The sequence below is a fragment of the Aethina tumida genome, chromosome 7, assembly GCF_024364675.1.
Source record: "Aethina tumida isolate Nest 87 chromosome 7, icAetTumi1.1, whole genome shotgun sequence".
In the NCBI taxonomy this organism is placed as follows: Eukaryota; Metazoa; Arthropoda; class Insecta; order Coleoptera; family Nitidulidae; genus Aethina; species Aethina tumida.
Window position 1 is genome coordinate 4,862,022 of NC_065441.1, and position 18,970 is coordinate 4,880,991.

General features: G+C 24.3%; 2 protein-coding genes across 4 annotated transcripts in view; both read left to right on the forward strand.

Moving 5' to 3' along the window:
• Positions 1-860: 860 nt before the first annotated feature.
• LOC109604226 (uncharacterized) lies at positions 861-2,412 on the forward strand. Its single transcript, XM_049969908.1, has 2 exons — positions 861-1,643; positions 1,700-2,412. The coding sequence occupies exons 1-2, from the start codon at positions 861-863 to the stop codon at positions 2,138-2,140; spliced, it is 1,224 nt and encodes a 407-aa protein (XP_049825865.1). The 3' UTR covers positions 2,141-2,412.
• Positions 2,413-7,040: 4,628 nt separating this feature from the next.
• The window catches only part of LOC109604234 (harmonin), a 66,060-nt gene continuing 54,130 nt past the window's right edge, over positions 7,041-18,970 (forward strand). For all 3 annotated transcript variants that reach the window (XM_020020764.2, XM_020020765.2, XM_020020766.2), the window contains exon 1: positions 7,041-7,280. The gene's annotated coding sequence lies outside the window, so the exon portion shown is untranslated. The remainder of the gene's footprint in view (positions 7,281-18,970) is intronic.

Sequence of the window (18,970 nt, forward strand, 5' to 3'; positions counted from 1 at the left end):
ATAATATTTTTTTTATTTTCATATATGAAAAAACTATAAAAATAATAAATAAAATCATTTGATATTAATATTTTTGATCAATTTTTTATTTATTAAAAATAAATGTTTTAAAAACAAATTTAATTCTGAATTACATGTAATTTCAGTAAAAGACAATAGATGTCACTAACAGGTAAACGTACTTCAACTATCCATCAATAGATGCTACTGTTTTAAATTTTTCTTTAAAATTTACCCATTATAAGTTCTTAGATAAAAAAATTATTAAATGTATAATAAATGAAATTTTGCCTTTTTTAATAAAATTTTTAACTTAAAATTATGGCAAACAGATTCGAATTATTTATATTTCTATATTATTTTTAATTTATTATTTATTTAGTAAATTTATAGAGCTTATATACCCTTAAAGGAGATCCAAGAAGAAATATTTTCAAATAGATAAGATAAATATGTTAAGGGTGCTAAGCATTAAGTTGATTGTGACAACTGTCTAAATTTTCTCAGACATTTTTTAAACTTTGTATGATTTTGTATTCCGAATTCAATAAATAAACTTTTCAAAAAAAAATTCTAATTAAGATTCAAAATCACAGAGGTGTTAAATTTTCGTCAAAACATTAATTATTCAAAACTCAAAATATTGACTCAGAAACTACTCAACAAATATACGTAAAAGATAACGATAAGAAAGAAAGTTCACTTAGATAATCAATTGATTACAATCATAAATGCAGAAAAAATACTTGTTTATCACGCTTAATAATCATAAAAAGTCACTATATCATTTTTTATAGATATTATAGATATATAATTCAACGATGATAAATCAACAGTCAGTTTAACTTCGAAATTTCAAGATGACGGACTTACAATCAGTGCCAAGTGATATTATCGCCATCTCAAATAGAGTTGCTTCAAAAATCGGCATCGAAAATCCAGAAATAATTTTACATGAAGGCAACGCCAAAGGAGAAGGGTACGTTGGAGAAATTGTATTTATCCAGTTAAAGGACAAGAATAATGGAAAGAGCCAACACATTGTTGTGAAACGATCATTTACTAATAAACAAATTAGAGAATTAGCCCCTATAAGGCAGATATATTTGAGCGAAATTCTATTTTATGATAACATTTTGCCGTCCCTGCAGCGATTTCAAGTGGAAAATGGCTTGGAAAAGTTCGATAAAGTGTGTAAATGTTTATTGACAAGCAAAGAAGAGAACAACGAGTATTTGGTGCTGGAAAATATTAAAAAAATCGGATTTGAACTTTTCGACAAGACCAAAATTTTATCCTATAAACACATTGAAGCAATCTATAAAACTTACGCTTATCTACATGCAACCAGTTTTTTGTACAGAAAATTCAAATCCGAAGAATTCGATAAGATGTTTGATGGCTTAATTGATATGTATGAAGAGCTTATGAAAGGTGATTATTCTAGAACGATGTGGATAGACATGTTTAAAATGTGTTCCGAAAAACTGATTCCTGGCGAGGATGATGAAGTTATAGCTGCGTACGATAAATATGTAAAAGATGGGCTTAACCAAATGAAACATGCGTCGACCTATGACGGAAAATATCCCCTTCTTACACACGGGGACTGTTGGAGCAATAACATGATGTTTAAATATGATGTAAGTACAATATACAATTATATAAATTCAAGACACATAATATGTATTATATTTAGGACAAAGGGGACATAGTAGATCTAAAACTTTTGGACTGGCAACTTGTTAAACTGGGTACACCAGTTCAAGATTTATCATATTGCCTTTATTCAGGTGCCTCACTGGATACATTCGAAAGACTGGATGACCTCCTTAGAGTTTATTATGATAAATTTTCTGCAGTTTTGCAACAATGTGGTGAAAATCCGGAAGAAGTGTACCCTTTTACAATATTGAAGGAAGAGTGGAAACAATATTGTAAATTTGGATGGTCAGCTGCTCTGATGATTATAAAAGCGAAAACTACAAAACAAGAAGATAAAGTGGACTTCGCTGATATTAGCATGACTGACAATCAAGGTGAAATGATCAAGAAATTGGTACATGGAACGCCTTCTACAGAATACGATAGGAGAGTGCGGGAACTCTTATTACATGTCTACAAAATAGGTGGCATGTAATTTAGTAATTTAATTTGTATGTTTGTTCGTTCCTTCTTTAACTCAAACAAATTTTGATTGAATTTATTTTTTATACTTCAAAAACATTTAAACATATGGATTATTAATACAGTTTATTAACAAACCTTTTCAAATCAAACAAAGTTGACAAAATGTATAGACGAAACGTAAGGAAATATTTAAGTTACAGCATTCATTTACAATTTAGTACGTTGTCTACAGAGTTAAGATATATACTACGATGTCATTCTTATACTTATTAACATTCAATAAAAAAAAATTCGAGAAAACTATATTTTTTCAGTTTTTTTCTAATTATTCTACTCCTGGGCGTATTAAAGGATATGTTTGGATCTAGTAAAAAATAAGATTCCTTAGAGAAAAGTTAATTTTAAAATTGAAAAAATGCTGAATATTTGCGATTTTTGCTTGAAATTTGATGAAGAAAAAAGTTTATACGATATGTCTATTTTTTTTTTCAAAAATCTCATCAAAAATAGTAATCATAATCATATCATCGTAAATAGTAATTTTTCAATTTTTTATCAAAATTTAAGTTTAAAAACTAATTTTAAACAATAATGATTTTTGAAGTTTTTCTTTAAAATGTTTATAAAAAAAATTTTTTATGCTCCAATTTTTTTCAGTCCATCAAAAAAAGAATATTTTCAAAAAAAAATTGTCAATAACAATTCAAATTTATATGAATTTTTGAAAATTTTGTAATTTTTATTATTTTAATAAAAAGAAAATATATTTACATTTTTTTCATGATTTCTCCTATTTTTATTTTAAATACTCTATTTTTAAAATAATCTACTATTAATAATTTTTAATAATTTACGAATTTACATATTCCACTTTTGGTGAATTTGCTGAAAAAAAAATAGATTCGGTTAGGTTGTGATAGGTTTTTCTTTCTTTTGTTGAAAATATTCCATTTTTGGTGATCTGGAAAAAATACTTATATAGTATAAAGTTGTTTTCATAAAAATTTCAAAGAAAATCCTCAAAAATCAGTAATGCTCAAATTGAAAATTAATTTTTCTCAAAAAATTTTGAAATTTGAACAATTTGAAAAAAATATATGAAAAAATATTGATTTTTATGACAAAACGTGAAACTTCAAAAATTCATAGAGAATTAGGTTATCAATAATTTTTTTAATTTTCTGTTTTTCCAACTTTTGATTTTATTTATTTTAATATTTCAAATTTAAGATTCTTTTATTGTATATTATAAATGAACCACTTTTTAATATATTTCAGCTGATAATTTCTTAAGAAAAGTACGTTTCTAAATTTATTTAAAAACTACAATATCTGCCAAAAAATGATACACATGCACAGACCATATATATAATCCACTAAACCATTAAAATTCCACCTGAAACGAAAGTGTTATCAAATTCTAATTACCACCCCGGAAAAATACCGCATTGTTCGTACCGTGATATGTCAAATATAATAAAGCAGCCTCGGGGAGACGTTCTCATAACTAATAAAACATATGACCCGAGTCACGCATTATATGTATATGTAATGCCTTTTACCAGCAATGCTGTTGTTCTTCGAATCGAAATATTTAATGCATCGTCTTAACGACTACCATAAGAAGTCAAAACCGCGGGCCACAACTCTTATGAATCCGTAATAAATGCCGGTTTTCTAGTTTAACCGGAAAACTCAACTGGAAAGTACACAAACGAAATTACTTAACTTAAATGTAAATTTTTTAATGTTTTAACTAACAATTTATCAACATGGAAATATTTAAATATTTATTAGTATTCAATGGGATTTTGAACGTAGGCAGTTTATTGCCGCAAAACAACAACAAAAAATATATGGGCAGTATATAGTTGTCAATTTCCTGTGCGGATCGAGATCCGAAACGATCTGGAGCGTAAATGGATCCGAAATAATAATGCGCCTGCGTGCGTTCCAAAACGAGTCGTTCCTGGTATATGGTTCACACTTGAACATTTTACTTGTGTTCAAAAAATTATAATCATTAACACAAAGGAATATGACAAATTAATTTTAGTATAATCTATAATTATAAACACTTTCCTGAACAAAATAAGGAACACATGGACGGAAATGATGATGATGGCCGAAAGTCATCACTGTTCACTGCGTAATAATTGTTTATTAAACTTATTTTTACGCTTTAACGAACTATAATTTGATTGTTCTTCGTCAGTGCCGGGTTTATCGATTGAGGATGGTTTCCTAGTGCTAATTGGCGCATAATCAGCCAGGAAAATGAGGAATTTGTGCTGTTATCATCTCAATTTTAACTTGTTCTTCGTGTATTCTTTACATGTTCCTGTTTTTTTTTGTTGCCTTAATAATAATGATAAACAGTAATAATGTAATAATGATGATGGCCTTTCTTAGTTTGAGAAAAGATTTTTAGTTGTGTATTATTTATGTATTTAGTGAAATAAAAGGAATAGTTTAAAAATTCAGGAAAGGTAAAACGGTATTCTGCATTATGTTAAATATTTATTAGAAATGGTTAACAAGAACAAAATTGAAATATATGATTTATTTATATTTTTAATGTATCTATTAGAACAAAAATTACTTTCCATTTAATTCTAAATCGTGAATAAAAATTCAAATTTAAAATTAATAAATATATCATTAATAAATAACATTAAATTATGTGCAAATCATTTAATTTAACTGTGCATAATTTTTTTATATAATAACCATGTAACAAAAATAATAAATTATTTACGAAAAATATATAAAATTAAATGTGTAGAAATGTATCTATATGTTTTATAAAATAAATAAACTTAAATACGACAATTACAATTATAATAAACTTCTTTTTATTGTATTAAATTTGCAAATATTTATTTACTTAATTTAAATCAGATGAAACTCATAAAGTATTTCTGTTTTAATCTGCATAACTTAATGTTTCTAAAGCATGTTGAAAAATATAAATGTTTTAAGAGTAAATGAGCAAATTTTCACTTTTTTAAATTTACTTTTTACAACACACAATAGAGAAAAGTAAAAAAGTATCTTTATAAATCTATAGGTTCATATTTTGACACCTACTCATTGAATTTTGAATTTTTATATAATAAATCATTAAATTATCTATTTTGTACAAATTATATAAAATGTTTTTAATAATAATTTTATAAATAATTACTTAAATTTTACAAATTAAATTAAAAAAATTAAAATAATAGCTTTTTTAATTTGAAGCCTTCCTGACCAGATTTGGTTTTTTATAAAATATATTAGTAAATTTTATGACAAAAATATATAGTAATAATTTCAAAAACACTTTTTTACAATATTTTTGTTTTGATATAATTTAAATGTGTACCTTTTAACACACAGCTATAGAACGAAATTAATAAATTAAAAAATCTTTATGCATTTTATTTTAATAACTGTCTTTTCAAATTTTTTTTATTTAATAAATCAGTAAATGCATTTTTAAAATTTAAAAAAACAAAATATAAAAATACTTAAAAAAAATGATTTTTATATAATTTAAATATACGTAGACATTTAACAACATAATTATGTTATTAATAAATTTGAAAAATTATCTATATATATATATATATATATATATATATATCATAAATTATTCATTTTTAAAATTTATAACAATTTAAAGTAAAAATTTTCAATTTTTTCAAATTTTTTGTACATAATTTTAACGTACATAGACTTTTAAGATCATAAACTATAAAACGAAATTAATAAATTTGAAATATTATTATATAAAATTAGTATTTTTGTTTAATTTTAACACCTCTGTGATTAGATTTGAATTTTTCTTTGCACTAAATCAACCACTCGTTAAAATTTAAAATATAATAAATTGTTTTTATATAATTTAAATTTGTGTAGACCTCTTTAAAATCCAACTTTAGAACAAAATTCATAAATATTATAAAATTAGTTTTTTAATTTTATTTTAACAAGTGTCTCTACAATTTTGACATTTTATTAAATATATTAGTAAATTATCCATTTTTAAAATTTATAATAAACGACTTATAAATGTATTACTTAATGTTTTTATATAATTTAATTATGTGTAAACCTTTTTAAACACAACTATGTGGCGAAATTAAAAAAAAAATCATCATATATATATATATATATATATATATATAGTTTTTTATTATTATTTTTTACATTAGGTCCTTCTCAAATTTAAAAAATTCTTCTTTATTTGTCTTACATATTTTAAAAATAAGAACAGACATATTTTTAAATAGTTTAGAGTAGAATTTATAATTTAAATTTTCCAATTATTCAAAATTATGGCAAATTTCTATGAATTTTAATAGTATAACAATTTTGAACAACTGTTTTTACATCATTTAAATGTTACATATGCATACAACTATAAAACTAAATTACAAACATTAAATATAATCTAAAATATTTATATAGTTTATTTATTTATTTTCTTTTTTAATATTGTCAATTTGCAACGTACAATTTTACAATTTTTTTGAATAATTAATAATTGAAGAATTACATATTCTTAAGAACTTTAAGGACAATTTAACAGATCATTTCGTTCAGATTCCCACCGTCAAACGCCGTACTTAATATTTTCGCCTCGCCCCTCTTCAGTACCTAAATCGTTGCACACATATTCGGAGAGAAAGAATCCACGGGGTCCGCGAAGATGAGCCGGCACAATTAAAAACGCGACGAATACCAAACCGAACCGTGAAAGTGCTTTTCACCAGGTCGGCCACGCCGCCACTCGCGCTCGACTTCTTCGCCGCGACCGAACCGAATAACCCGGTCCCACGAACGCCACCGGAGTCCGTCAGAGTCTGGCGGCGGGCCGTACGGCAGGTGAATATCCCAGGTAACAATGTGGAATCGCGATCGAGAGTGCGAACAACCGTGAGACTCCGGCTGTCACAGTCGCCATCGGTGTACATTCGTCCCGACAACGGGCTGAAACGGCAACCGGTTCGTGGTCAACGACGAAAACTCGGACGTTTGGTGTTTGGTGCTTTTCCGGATACGACAGATACTTTTTCTACGTTTTGCCTTTTGATTTTGATTTTTTGGTAATTGTGCCTCTGGATGGTTTTCGGTTGTGACGACTTCTTTTTGATACGTTTCTGGTAAGCACTTGACTTAAGCACTTCTTTGTGCCACTGGTTTGTAATAAATTGTAAATATTTTCGTAGTTATTTTCAAACTTACGATTTTATAATAAACAAATTCATTGAAAATATTTAATTAATTAGTTGACAGTATTAAATATGCTAAAATAATAATAGATATTATTATTAACATCAGTTTCTCGCATTAAAATAATAATTTTACTTTTCGCAAAAGATATTTTAATATGTGTATATAATTCGAAATGCTTTTAAATATAGGTAATAAACATTTCACTAATGATCACGTACTATTTTAATGATTATTACTAAAAATTATTTTACTTTTAATGACATTTTAATATATTTTAAGGGTTTAAATTTATTAAACTTATATTTAATTATTAAAAAGTAATTGTTTGTATATATTAAAAATTTTACAAATTAATTTATAATAAACTTTCCTAATTTTAAAAATTCTAATTTTTAGATGATTATCTATATTTTTTAATGATTCAAAGAGAAATAAATATTATAAATGGACAATTTTCAGTATTTTTTAAATATAAAAAGTTATATTACTTGTTTAATAAAACAATTTCCTATACAAATTAAATTTATTATATAGACAATTAATTTTTCCAAATTTCAAAAACTATAAGTTTTAGATGATTGTTCAAAATATATTTTTGAATAACTAATAAAAAAATTTACAAATTAATATAAATAAACTTTCCTAATATTAAAAATTCTAATTTTTAATGATTATTTACATATTTTAATAATTCAAATAAAAAAATGTCAATGTCAATTTTCAGTATTTTTTTTTTTTTTGAAATATAAAAAATTATATTTTTTTAGATGATTATTTAAAAAACATTTTTGAATAACTCATAAATAATACTAATACTTATACTAATTGCCTAATTTAATTGGGTACATATTTTAACAGTGAAGTGAAACACTAAATACTAAACAATCTCCAAGTCTTATGTTAATTAAAATTATTTTAAATAATTATTTAATAATTCAGAAAGAAATCTAAATTTAATATAAATTAATATAATTTATATAATATTTTATTATTACTTTATTAGAACAATTTAATTGTGATATATTTTTAAATTATTAAAAGTATTTTTCAATAATTCAGAAAGAAATAATGCAATAAATTAATTTAATATACTATATATTAATACTATTTATCAAATATTTTATTACTTTTTTATATTGGGACAATATGTTTGTTTTTCACCAATATAATTGTGTACTTAGTTTTTAAATAACAACAATGGAATGAAATGCAAAATAGTAATTAATATCTAATCTTAATTATAATAAATTATAATAATTTTTTTTTTCTAACTTTTAGATGCTTATTTACAGAATATTTTATTTTGGAAATTTAATCAACAAACAAAATACTATCTTTATCTTCAGTTTCAAGTATTGTACTTATTAATTTTCAATAACTAAAATAAATTAATAAAATGTTTAATATAAATAATATTTATTATTATAATTTTTGAGCAATTTAATACAAATAAAATCATGTTATTAAAATGTAAAATAAAATTTTTATTATTATTTAATGTTAATTAAATTTTATTGGTTATAAATTTTGAAATATTGACACAGCGTAATAAGTTATTTTAAGATTTAAATTATCAACCAGGAATTTTGCTTCTGGCATTTTAAAATAAGTTATAACCTTTTAAAATGGAAATGGATCATTAAAAATAGTGTCCTAGATATATTTTATTAAACATAAAAAATAAAATAAATTCAACTTTGTAAATAATTAATATTTTGAATGATTAATCGAACATTTAAAATTTTGCCAGCGGTCTTTGGAATATGTTATTAGAGATATCTACACAAATAAATTAAATCTCAATTTTTTGTATGAAAATTTTAATTTTTAATCGAATTTTTGGCATTTTTACATGAAAATCGATTTTATGTTCTTTATATAATTTGAACCATCAAATCAGAATTGGTGCTAAATATTATTGTACAAAAGAACAATAAAATGTCACAAGGTGTTATTAAAATTAAGTCAACGAAGACAAATTTTGCAACACTGGTTCATATTCGTCCGAAAACCGGAACTAATTATTTCACTCTAGTTTATAACATACTTAAAATTCCATACAATTATTCGAAAAAAAAAAATAACTATAGCATTTAATAAAAACATTTCCAAACATCCTAATCATTAATTAATGCAATAATAGTACTGATATATGTTAAAATCAATTTCGACATCTATTATCAACAATATGTTGTTTAATCCAAAAATTTTAATCATATTTAACCACACTAAACTAATAAAACTAAACCAAAAGCACAAATAACATACAGACTACAATATACCATATGACATGTTATTATTTTATTTAGTTAACATTTTATGAACCTCCATAAACTAATATTGTTTGTTTGACTTGGAAATTATTTCCACAAAAGATGACTTTCAAAACCAAATCCAATTGAATTAAACTCAGGGGTACATTTGATGTTGTGTCAGTTGGTCGAAATTATATCAATTCTACCTTTAGTAGTGCTTTTTTATGTATCCGGAACCCCAAGATGAACAATAATATTCAAAAAATTATAGTTATTAAGTCGGTAAAATTTGAAAGCAATTGTGCCTTCCAAAAAATCCAATTAAATTTGTTTACGCATTCCAAGGAATCGCCTTTTATTATTAATAATAATAATCACAATAGTGTGAAATATTCAAATTAATTGAATTCTTTTTAATTGTGTTAAGTTGGGTAGAAAAATGCTTTAATTTATACACCGTATTTCAGGATTTTTCCTTTCGTTTTATGAAATCGGTAATTAATATTAAAATCAAAACAAAAGGGTGAAATATTAAAATCAGTTGGAATTTTAATGAATCAGCCTTAAAGTAGAACAAGAGTTAATTTCTATCTTTAAATAGAAAATGTTCTAATTAATTTGTGCATGATCTTATTGTTTTATAATAATAATAATAAACATAATAATGTTTAAATAACATGTCAATTTTATTATTAGTTTGGTTTGATAAATAGTAAAATGTGCCTTTTATCTCTAAACAGCATAATTAGTTTATTCAGGATTTGGTTGTTTCAATAACACTTCAAAGAAGTTTCTTTCCTTTCTTGACAATCCATTAATTCTTAAACAAAACCAGTTTTGCAAATATGTGAATTCTTGTTAGTGACTAATTTCAAATATTAATTTTTAATAAGTCTCATGTTAGCGGAGTCCTTGTAAGGAATTTCTCTACAAAACACCTAATTAACTTATTAATTATTTTCTATATCGTAATGGCTTCTATATATAATAAAAAATGACAAATCGAGTATGAGAAACGATTTTATCGTGACAGTTCCACAGCCACGTTTCAAATTACGAACAAATTATTGTTAATGCGGCCTTGTGAACTTTACCAATTGAATCTGGCAAAATGGGTTTTCTTGAAACGTCAAAACATTCTTTATGTTCGAAATGAAATCGCCGGCATTAATTGCCGGCAGTATCGACTTTTTCCATTGCAAAACAATCCATTCGGACGTAAACGGTCAACGGTGTAGCATCGGAGGTCAGGCTAGGCCGACACATGATCCTGAAATTTTTCTCCGTCTCAATTAAACATAATTAATGGACGTTAGACGCAGATAAAATCAATAAATATCGCAACGCATTGCTAATGGACAGGGTCCCCGTTTTATATTTTATTTATATCTAAATGGGTAATGAGATTCTAAAGGATATGCTGTCGTTATAATGAAGCATACGTGTAACGTGCAGATTCTATGCGATTTATAAACTCGACCCTATTTACATTTCTATTAAATGCGTTTTATACGTCCATGATCTCGTTCGGTGTTTCCTCATAAAATTAACAGTTTTATATGCAATTAATGACTGAAGTGTTTTTGTGACATAACTGAATAATAATAATAATAATTCTACTTCTATAAAATAAACAATATACATAAAGAAGAATGGTTTATTTAAATATTTGTCAAATATAATTTTAATTTTGGACGAAATTTATTAATTAAAATTAGAACTAAAAATTCTTTTAATAAAAAAAATTGTTGTAGAACTTAAAAACCTAAGTAATTAAGTTTAAAAAACAAATTATAAAAATACAGTAAAACTACTAATATATATATATATAAACTAATTTTAAATTTTTAAAAATTCAGATATATAAAAAAGTAATTAAATATGAGACTATAAGAAAAATAAATTTGAATTTGAGTAATTCTAAAAACTTTTAGATCTTCATAATCTAAAAAATATCACGTCCATTTAGAAAAAATATATATAAATTATTGGTATATAAAATATATACTATATACTATATCTAGTAACTAAATATTTTCTAATTATTTATTAAATTAAATTATTTAATTTTTAGTAGAAAGTGTAAAAAATTCCATTTTTTATATTTATTTTTTATTTAAAATTGATTTATTTTTTAAAAACATTAATTTATTTTAACCACATTTCATTTTAAATTTTTCATCTTTTTCTAAATTTCAGTTTTTTTTTAATTATATCAAAATTTTAGATTTTTTAAAGATTCCTGATTTTAGTATTATTTATATTTTATACCGTATCAAAAATGATGAGCGTGTCTACTCGCATATTGAGACGGAACATCAATACCCCTTTGTAAACAAAAAGGAAAGATATACATGCAATTATGTGGGCGGGCCGAACTGACTGGAGGGGATCATTTGGTTTTGCTGCGTTTAGCATGCGGTTCGTCTCCGCAGACGTTGTTTTTAGTATATTTTATTTAATTTTTGGGATACATTTTTATTTTGAAAAAAGTAGTTTATTTTTAGAATACTTATTTTTGTTTTCGATATACCCTCAAAAAATATTTCATTTTACAGATTGAAAATTATACAAAGTTACGGAATTTAAATGGAGCATCCGAAGAACTCGAACTACATCCCTACGCATACGGAGAGTTACTAAATGCATTCGCAAAGATTAATTTACATTGTGCGCCGGCGCGCACCAGCACGGCGCATTGTCTCTGAGAGTGGGGATTCTACTACCGGGCAAAACTTTTCTCTCTTTGTCGTGCATCCATCTCTTACAACATCCAGACACGAAGAGCATTTTTCGTACGGTATATTTAAATTTTGAAAGAGATTGAATATGTAATTTAAAGTACAATTGAAAAATGATTTAGGAAAATATAAAAATTGATTATAAAACAATAAATTTAATTTATTTTATTGTTAAAGAAGAATATATTTAAAAAATTCCTTATTTTACTTTGTATTTTACTAAATACTAAATGTTTTATTATTAAATACTTTAATTGATTACTTTTTTAAAAAAATTTATATTTGTCAAGATTGAAATTCAATTTATTATTAATTTTGAAAATTCATTTTTTAATTTCATGTCAATTATTTCCTCAAATTGTTTATTTGAATGCAAATCAAAGAATTTCTAGAGAAAATTAGTAACTAATTTTCACTATAACTGTGTAAATGTGTAAAATTAATTGTTTTATTAGAGAAAATAATTGTTAAATTTTATTATTATTATTATTTTAGAAGAAATTTTCCAATTAGTTTTTTACGAACGTTGTTTCTATACATATTTCCAAGAAAAATTTCTAGTCACTTAAAGCAACGTTTTCTGCGACAAGCAGTAGCAAAAACGTCACCTTTTCAAATTAGCAGGAATGTTTATTACCGGCTCTAAAACAGACGCTGATTAACTATAAACAAATGGCACACCAAGATTTAAAAGGTTCACATTTTAATTCGTTTGCACCATTCTCGAATGGAAACGATGTGAACATTTCGTAACTAATTTTTTATATATACAGATTGTATATTCTCATTGTGGTGTGTAAAATTAAAAGTGAATCTCTGTATAATTAGAGTAAAATCGAAATGAAAACTGTGAGAAGAATTTTGCAACTTATTGTCTTGTCTCGACTTACACATGCAACGTCCAAAATGTCGCAATTATAAACTAATTAATTATTAATATTGTGATATCTCGATATTAAATCGTTGGGAAATGTCAAAACTGGGTTGAAACTAATCCGCAAGTGTCGATTACAGTTATTTGATGTTTTGACCAATTGTTATATTTCGTTAACACTCTAATTCAAACTAAAAGGCGTGACTATTTTCAGAAAACTAACAGGATCGTTAAACTGGAGAAGAATTAAACATAGCCTGACCCATTTTATTTAAAAAATAAGCAACAAGATTATGCACATAATTTTGCAAGTCGACGATTTCTTGTGTTTGGACGGCGAGCACAAAGTGTGCTTTAAATCTGTGGCACTGGAACAAAAAGAGAAAATAGAATTGACACTTGCCTACAATAATTATCGACTGTAAACACAAAAATCCCATATTACCGTGATTAATTATAAAATTGTTATGAAGCAACTTTTTATTACAGGTCAAACAATCAGTGTTTTAATGTCTTATTTGTTGTTTTCTGTCTGGGTAATTGCCATCATCAAAGGATAAGATGATGAGCTAACAACAAACGTACATGCCATATGTATCGATTGTCAAGTGTTATTTTTAATTCAGAAGTTAGTTTTATGGAAACGTGTTTGTAATAAACAAATGGTGATTATATGATGATAACTATTATTAGTGATTAATCGGCTGAGTATAATTTTCTGTGCTAAAACAACATTTCAGTGGTGATTAATGTCGATAAGCATATTTATGCTCTATTGATTTTTTATCAGGAATGTTACAGCTTATAGAACAATATGTGTGACAAAGTTGGTGTTTAATTGTTCATTGAATTTTATCTTATGATTAGTTTTGTATTACATAGTCAAATTTGAATTTAAAGAAAAATAGTATTGGAAGATTTTTCTGAAAAAATATTTTTGTAGTGAATTTTAAGTTGTTTTACAAATTACATTTTTAAGATTTCAAACAAAAATACTTAAAATTCAAAATTTTCAAGATGTAAAAATGAAAGTCTGAAAATTCTGATGATCTTCAAATTAAAAACTTAAAATTATTTTGGAATATTACAATTGTATTGTATTTATTATATAAATTTCTAATTCTCCAGAATATTTAAAATATAATAATTAAAAATTAACTCTCTAAATTTTGCTACCTTATACATAAATTTTGAATTTGCATTATTTATAATTTAATTCTTTAAAATTAAACAATAAAAAAATTCTGTAAAAAGTAATTGAAATTAAGTTTATTAAACTAAATTGTTTCTGGCTTTTATAATATTAAAAATTTTTCAAAATTTAAAATTTTTGTCTGCACTTTAATTGAATTACAAAATTTTTAAGGAATTTAAAAATCTGTACACAATTTTCTGCCCTTAGTAATATTCATAATTCAACTCTTTAATATACATATAAGACTTATCTAAATTTAAGGTTTTTATAATTTTTTTAAATTCGTAGTTTTTCATAGCAAATATTTAGATTTTTTATGTATTTTTTATAAGATTTTAAGTAAAAAAGTAATTCAAAATCTATTGATTAAAAGTGTTAAGGAAATGTTTTACTACTTTTTTTAAGAATCAATAATTAAATACAAATAAAAATGTATAAAATTAATTTTAAAAATTTTTTTGACAATTTTGTTTCAAAATATCTAATTAAAACAAAATGGAGAATACTTTACAATTTACATTATCCATATTAATTTTTAACATGAAACGTTTAATTACCACTAATCATCATTATTAAGTCTTCTTGGTACATAAAATTGGGACGCCCCACTTTTCTACCTGGAAATTATGAAAAATGCAAATATTGCAGGTTTATTATTTATGGTTGTTTGTTAAAAACTGTGTTATGTCATCTTTGATTTATACGCGATCGCATTTAGTTTTGCAGTCTGCGGAAATCGACACGATTAGTTTGATTAAACACCGATTCAGTTTCCAGACCAGGAAATGAAATTATAATAACGTCGCATAAATATTATCTCCCATTAAGCAACAAATTACATTATCTGTGAATCAGTGCTGCGAGATTTTTCTGTAAAAAACAACACGTGTAACACACAACCAACATTGTGTCTTGGGCGTTGCGCAAATTATAACGAACGTAGTTATGCATCTGAGATTATCCCACAGATTTGCCAACAATTAGATAGTAATTGATGTTTTGTATTTTATTTAATTACACACGGTTTTGGATACTGCCTAAACAATGTGAAAATTTCTATTGTTTGTGGCACCGGTTACAGTTTAACTCTTTCACCTGAAAGTGAAACGTTTTGTTTATGTTACCGATCTGATCGTGATTGTTTAATCTAGTTTGGGTGCGATCAGAGAGGCGGCTAAATTTAATAGACAGTGAAAATGCGGGCTTCGATTTTAAATTGAGCAATTTTATTCAGAAACCAAAAAAATAAAGTTTTATTTGTGGCTTTGAAATATGATTTGCGGATTTCAATTGGCGAAGTCGGTGCTGAACGGAACAGACTGGAAAGTTAAAAACAAAAATTTAAAATTGCCGGCAGTAAAAGATTATAAATTATGTGTTTTTTTTTTAAAGTAATTCAGACTTTTTACATTTCTAATAATGTCATTTTCTATATTCCTTAGGTATAAGAGATTAAATGTTTTAAGTTTCAAAATATTAATAATAATTAAAGCATATTTTGATTTATTTACAATTTTTTTTTTAGTTTCTTCATTCATTAATTAAATATTTTGTTATAAATATTCAACCAAGTTTTTAAATTTGGGAATTTCTGAGGATGTTTAATGTCTGGTAAAATTTTTAATTAATGAATTAATGACTACTATTCTATATATTTTTTAAATGTTAAGTCAGTTACTCTTTTTACGATTTTTTTATTCAATATATATAAATAATCTTTTATATATCTTAATTCTTTAAAAAAATGTATATTCTAATATTTTGTATATTATTTAAATTATTTATTCTTAGGGTATTTAAAGTCTAAAATGATTGATCATTAATTATTTAATTACTATTTAAGTCCCTATATAGTAATAATTGTTCCCACGTTTTTCAGATAATTTATATTATATTTTTATATTTTATATAGTTGTCAAATATTTTATTCTTCGGGTTCTTTAAATTCTGATAAGATTTTTCATTAATTAATTAATTAATTAATTAATTAATTAACAATCTGATACATTTTGATTCATTATTTAACAACTATTTATTAATTTTCAAATATTGTTTACTTCAAATATTTCTAAAAATTAATTAAATTATAAATTTTTCAAAGTTGTTATGTCAGTTTTATTATTTATTTTAATTCCCTATATTTTTGTAATAATTTTTTACATTTCTTAATTTTTATATTTCTTTAAATACTTATTTCTTAAAGTTTTTTAAGTTTCAAAAAACTGGTAACATTGATTAATTATTTAATTACTTTTTATTATATTATTATACACAGATTACTTCTAACATTTTTAAAAATTCCATAAATTTTTATGTCAGTTACTGCTTATGATTTATTTATTTAATAATTATTAATTTCTTAAATTTTTATAAAATTTTGGATTCTAATATTTTTATTTTTTAAATATTCTTTAAATACTTATTTTCTAGGATTTTTCAAGTTTTAAAAGTTTGGTAATATTTTAGATTAATTACTTTGTCATTATTTATTGTATTTTTATATATTAATTATATTTGATATTTAAATCCATAATTTTTTTCAAAAAGTTTATGTCAATCTTATACTTTATAAATTCTTTAAATACTTATTTCTCAATATGTCAGTTATTAGTAATTATTTATTTATTTATTTTAATTCCCTATATTTATGTAATAATTTTTCAGATTTTTTAATTTTTTAGAAAATTTTGAATTTTAATATTCTTATAATTTATATATTTTTAAAATTTTTTATTTAATTACTTTTTATTATATTTTTATACACTAATTACTTCTAATATTTTTAAAAATTCAATAAATTTTTGTCAGTTACTGCTTTTATGATTCAATATTTTTAATTTGTTAGAACTTTTAATTTTTTTAGAAAATATTAGATTCTAATATTCTTATTTTTTAAATATTCTTTAAACACATATTTCCTAAAAGTTTGGTACGATTTTAGATTATTATTATTATTTTTTGAAATTTTATATTTTATATTCTATTTTTTTATACATTCTTAAAATACAAATTTCTTGGGTTTTTTAAACGTCGGATAAAATTTTTGATTCAATATTTAATTATTATTAATTACTTTGATATTTTTAAATATACTGTAAATATTTGAATATTTTTAAGTTACTCACATGATTTTTTTATTCATTATATGTAAATAACAATTTTTAAATAAATTCTATGTTTCTAATATTTTTATATTTTTAAAATATTACATATAAAATCTTTAAATTTTAAAATTTATTATCTTTTTTATTTTAATTTTATTGTTATATGTAATACATTTTATAGACTTTAATTTTTTGGATTTTTTTTTCTACTCATTACTGTTACATATTTTTTAAACAAGTAATATATTAATTATATATTATTTATTAACTATTTTTAGTAATAATATTATTTATACTTCTTCAATTTTATTCAATATTAATTTGTCATTGAACAGCAAAATTATTGTATTTTTTCACTTGATTATTTAGATTAATCCAATATTGTGTGATTTTTATAAGAAACAAAAAAAACATAAATTTGCGGTTTTAACAAATTACGAGTCAAGGATTAAATTTTCCACGAACAATTACCAATGAATCTGATTGGAAAGTTAAAAAACAGTTATAACATCTAAATTGTCGACATCACAATAATTTCCATTAACCTCGTAAATCATAAATCTGATTAATTGCATCAGATCCAATCCGTCACTAATTCACAACGTCCAACAGTTCTTGAGCAATTCATCTAATCGTCAGATTTTTCTCCGACATCGCAATACCGTAACTTCAATTTACTTATTTCGATTCATCGTAACGAGAGCTCGTTTCTGGTCTGACCGTATCACATTTAAAATTGCCGTTTCGAACGTTCTGTCCTGGAATTCCGGGCGTTTCGAAAATGCACAGAGAGCCCTGGGACGACGTCGCCCCAACATCATACATTAATGCCTGCCGTGTTGCATTCGAGAACCGAATGTCCAATTAAAAAACTATCGCTTATTAAACTGCCACTTCCTGAAAGATGCAGCTCCAACAAACAGTGCATACAGTTATTACGGCCGGCACGCAATTTTGCCTTTCTGCATGACCGTGGATATTCCGGACACGTGATCTTCCCAGAAAACATGTGAACTGAATATTCATCTCGTTAATTGCCACGGATCTCGCTGCTGGATATAGTGGCAATTTATCGATAACCAAGGACGCAGGATGTGGATTGTTACGAAAAAAATTCATTTGCATTGTTTTTAATCGCGGCCTTATTGGAAATTAATCACTGTAAATCGTTAAATTAATCAATCTAATCGAAATCCCACATTAATACGTGGCGAAAGTTTTTTTAGTGGCTCACGAATAAATTATCGGTTTGTTTACACAAAATTACAATAATGTATTGGTAAAGTTCAATGATTCCCGCGAGTAAAACACACCGGTGAAATTCTGCGATTTGCATAAAATAATTATTAGTGCTTTTGCATTAATTCGGTAAGAAAGGAGAATGTGAAAGAACATCAGAAACCGTAATTCTAGGTTTAATTTTAATCAAAGGAAGCGCTAGAAAGTAA

Coding starts and splice junctions, on each gene's coding strand:
- LOC109604226 (XM_049969908.1), top strand. CDS start 861: ATGACGGACTTACAATCAGTGCCAAGTGATATTATCGCCATCTCAAAT. Junction 1,644..1,699: donor ACATGATGTTTAAATATGAT/GTAAGTACAATA, acceptor TATTATATTTAG/GACAAAGGGGACATAGTAGA.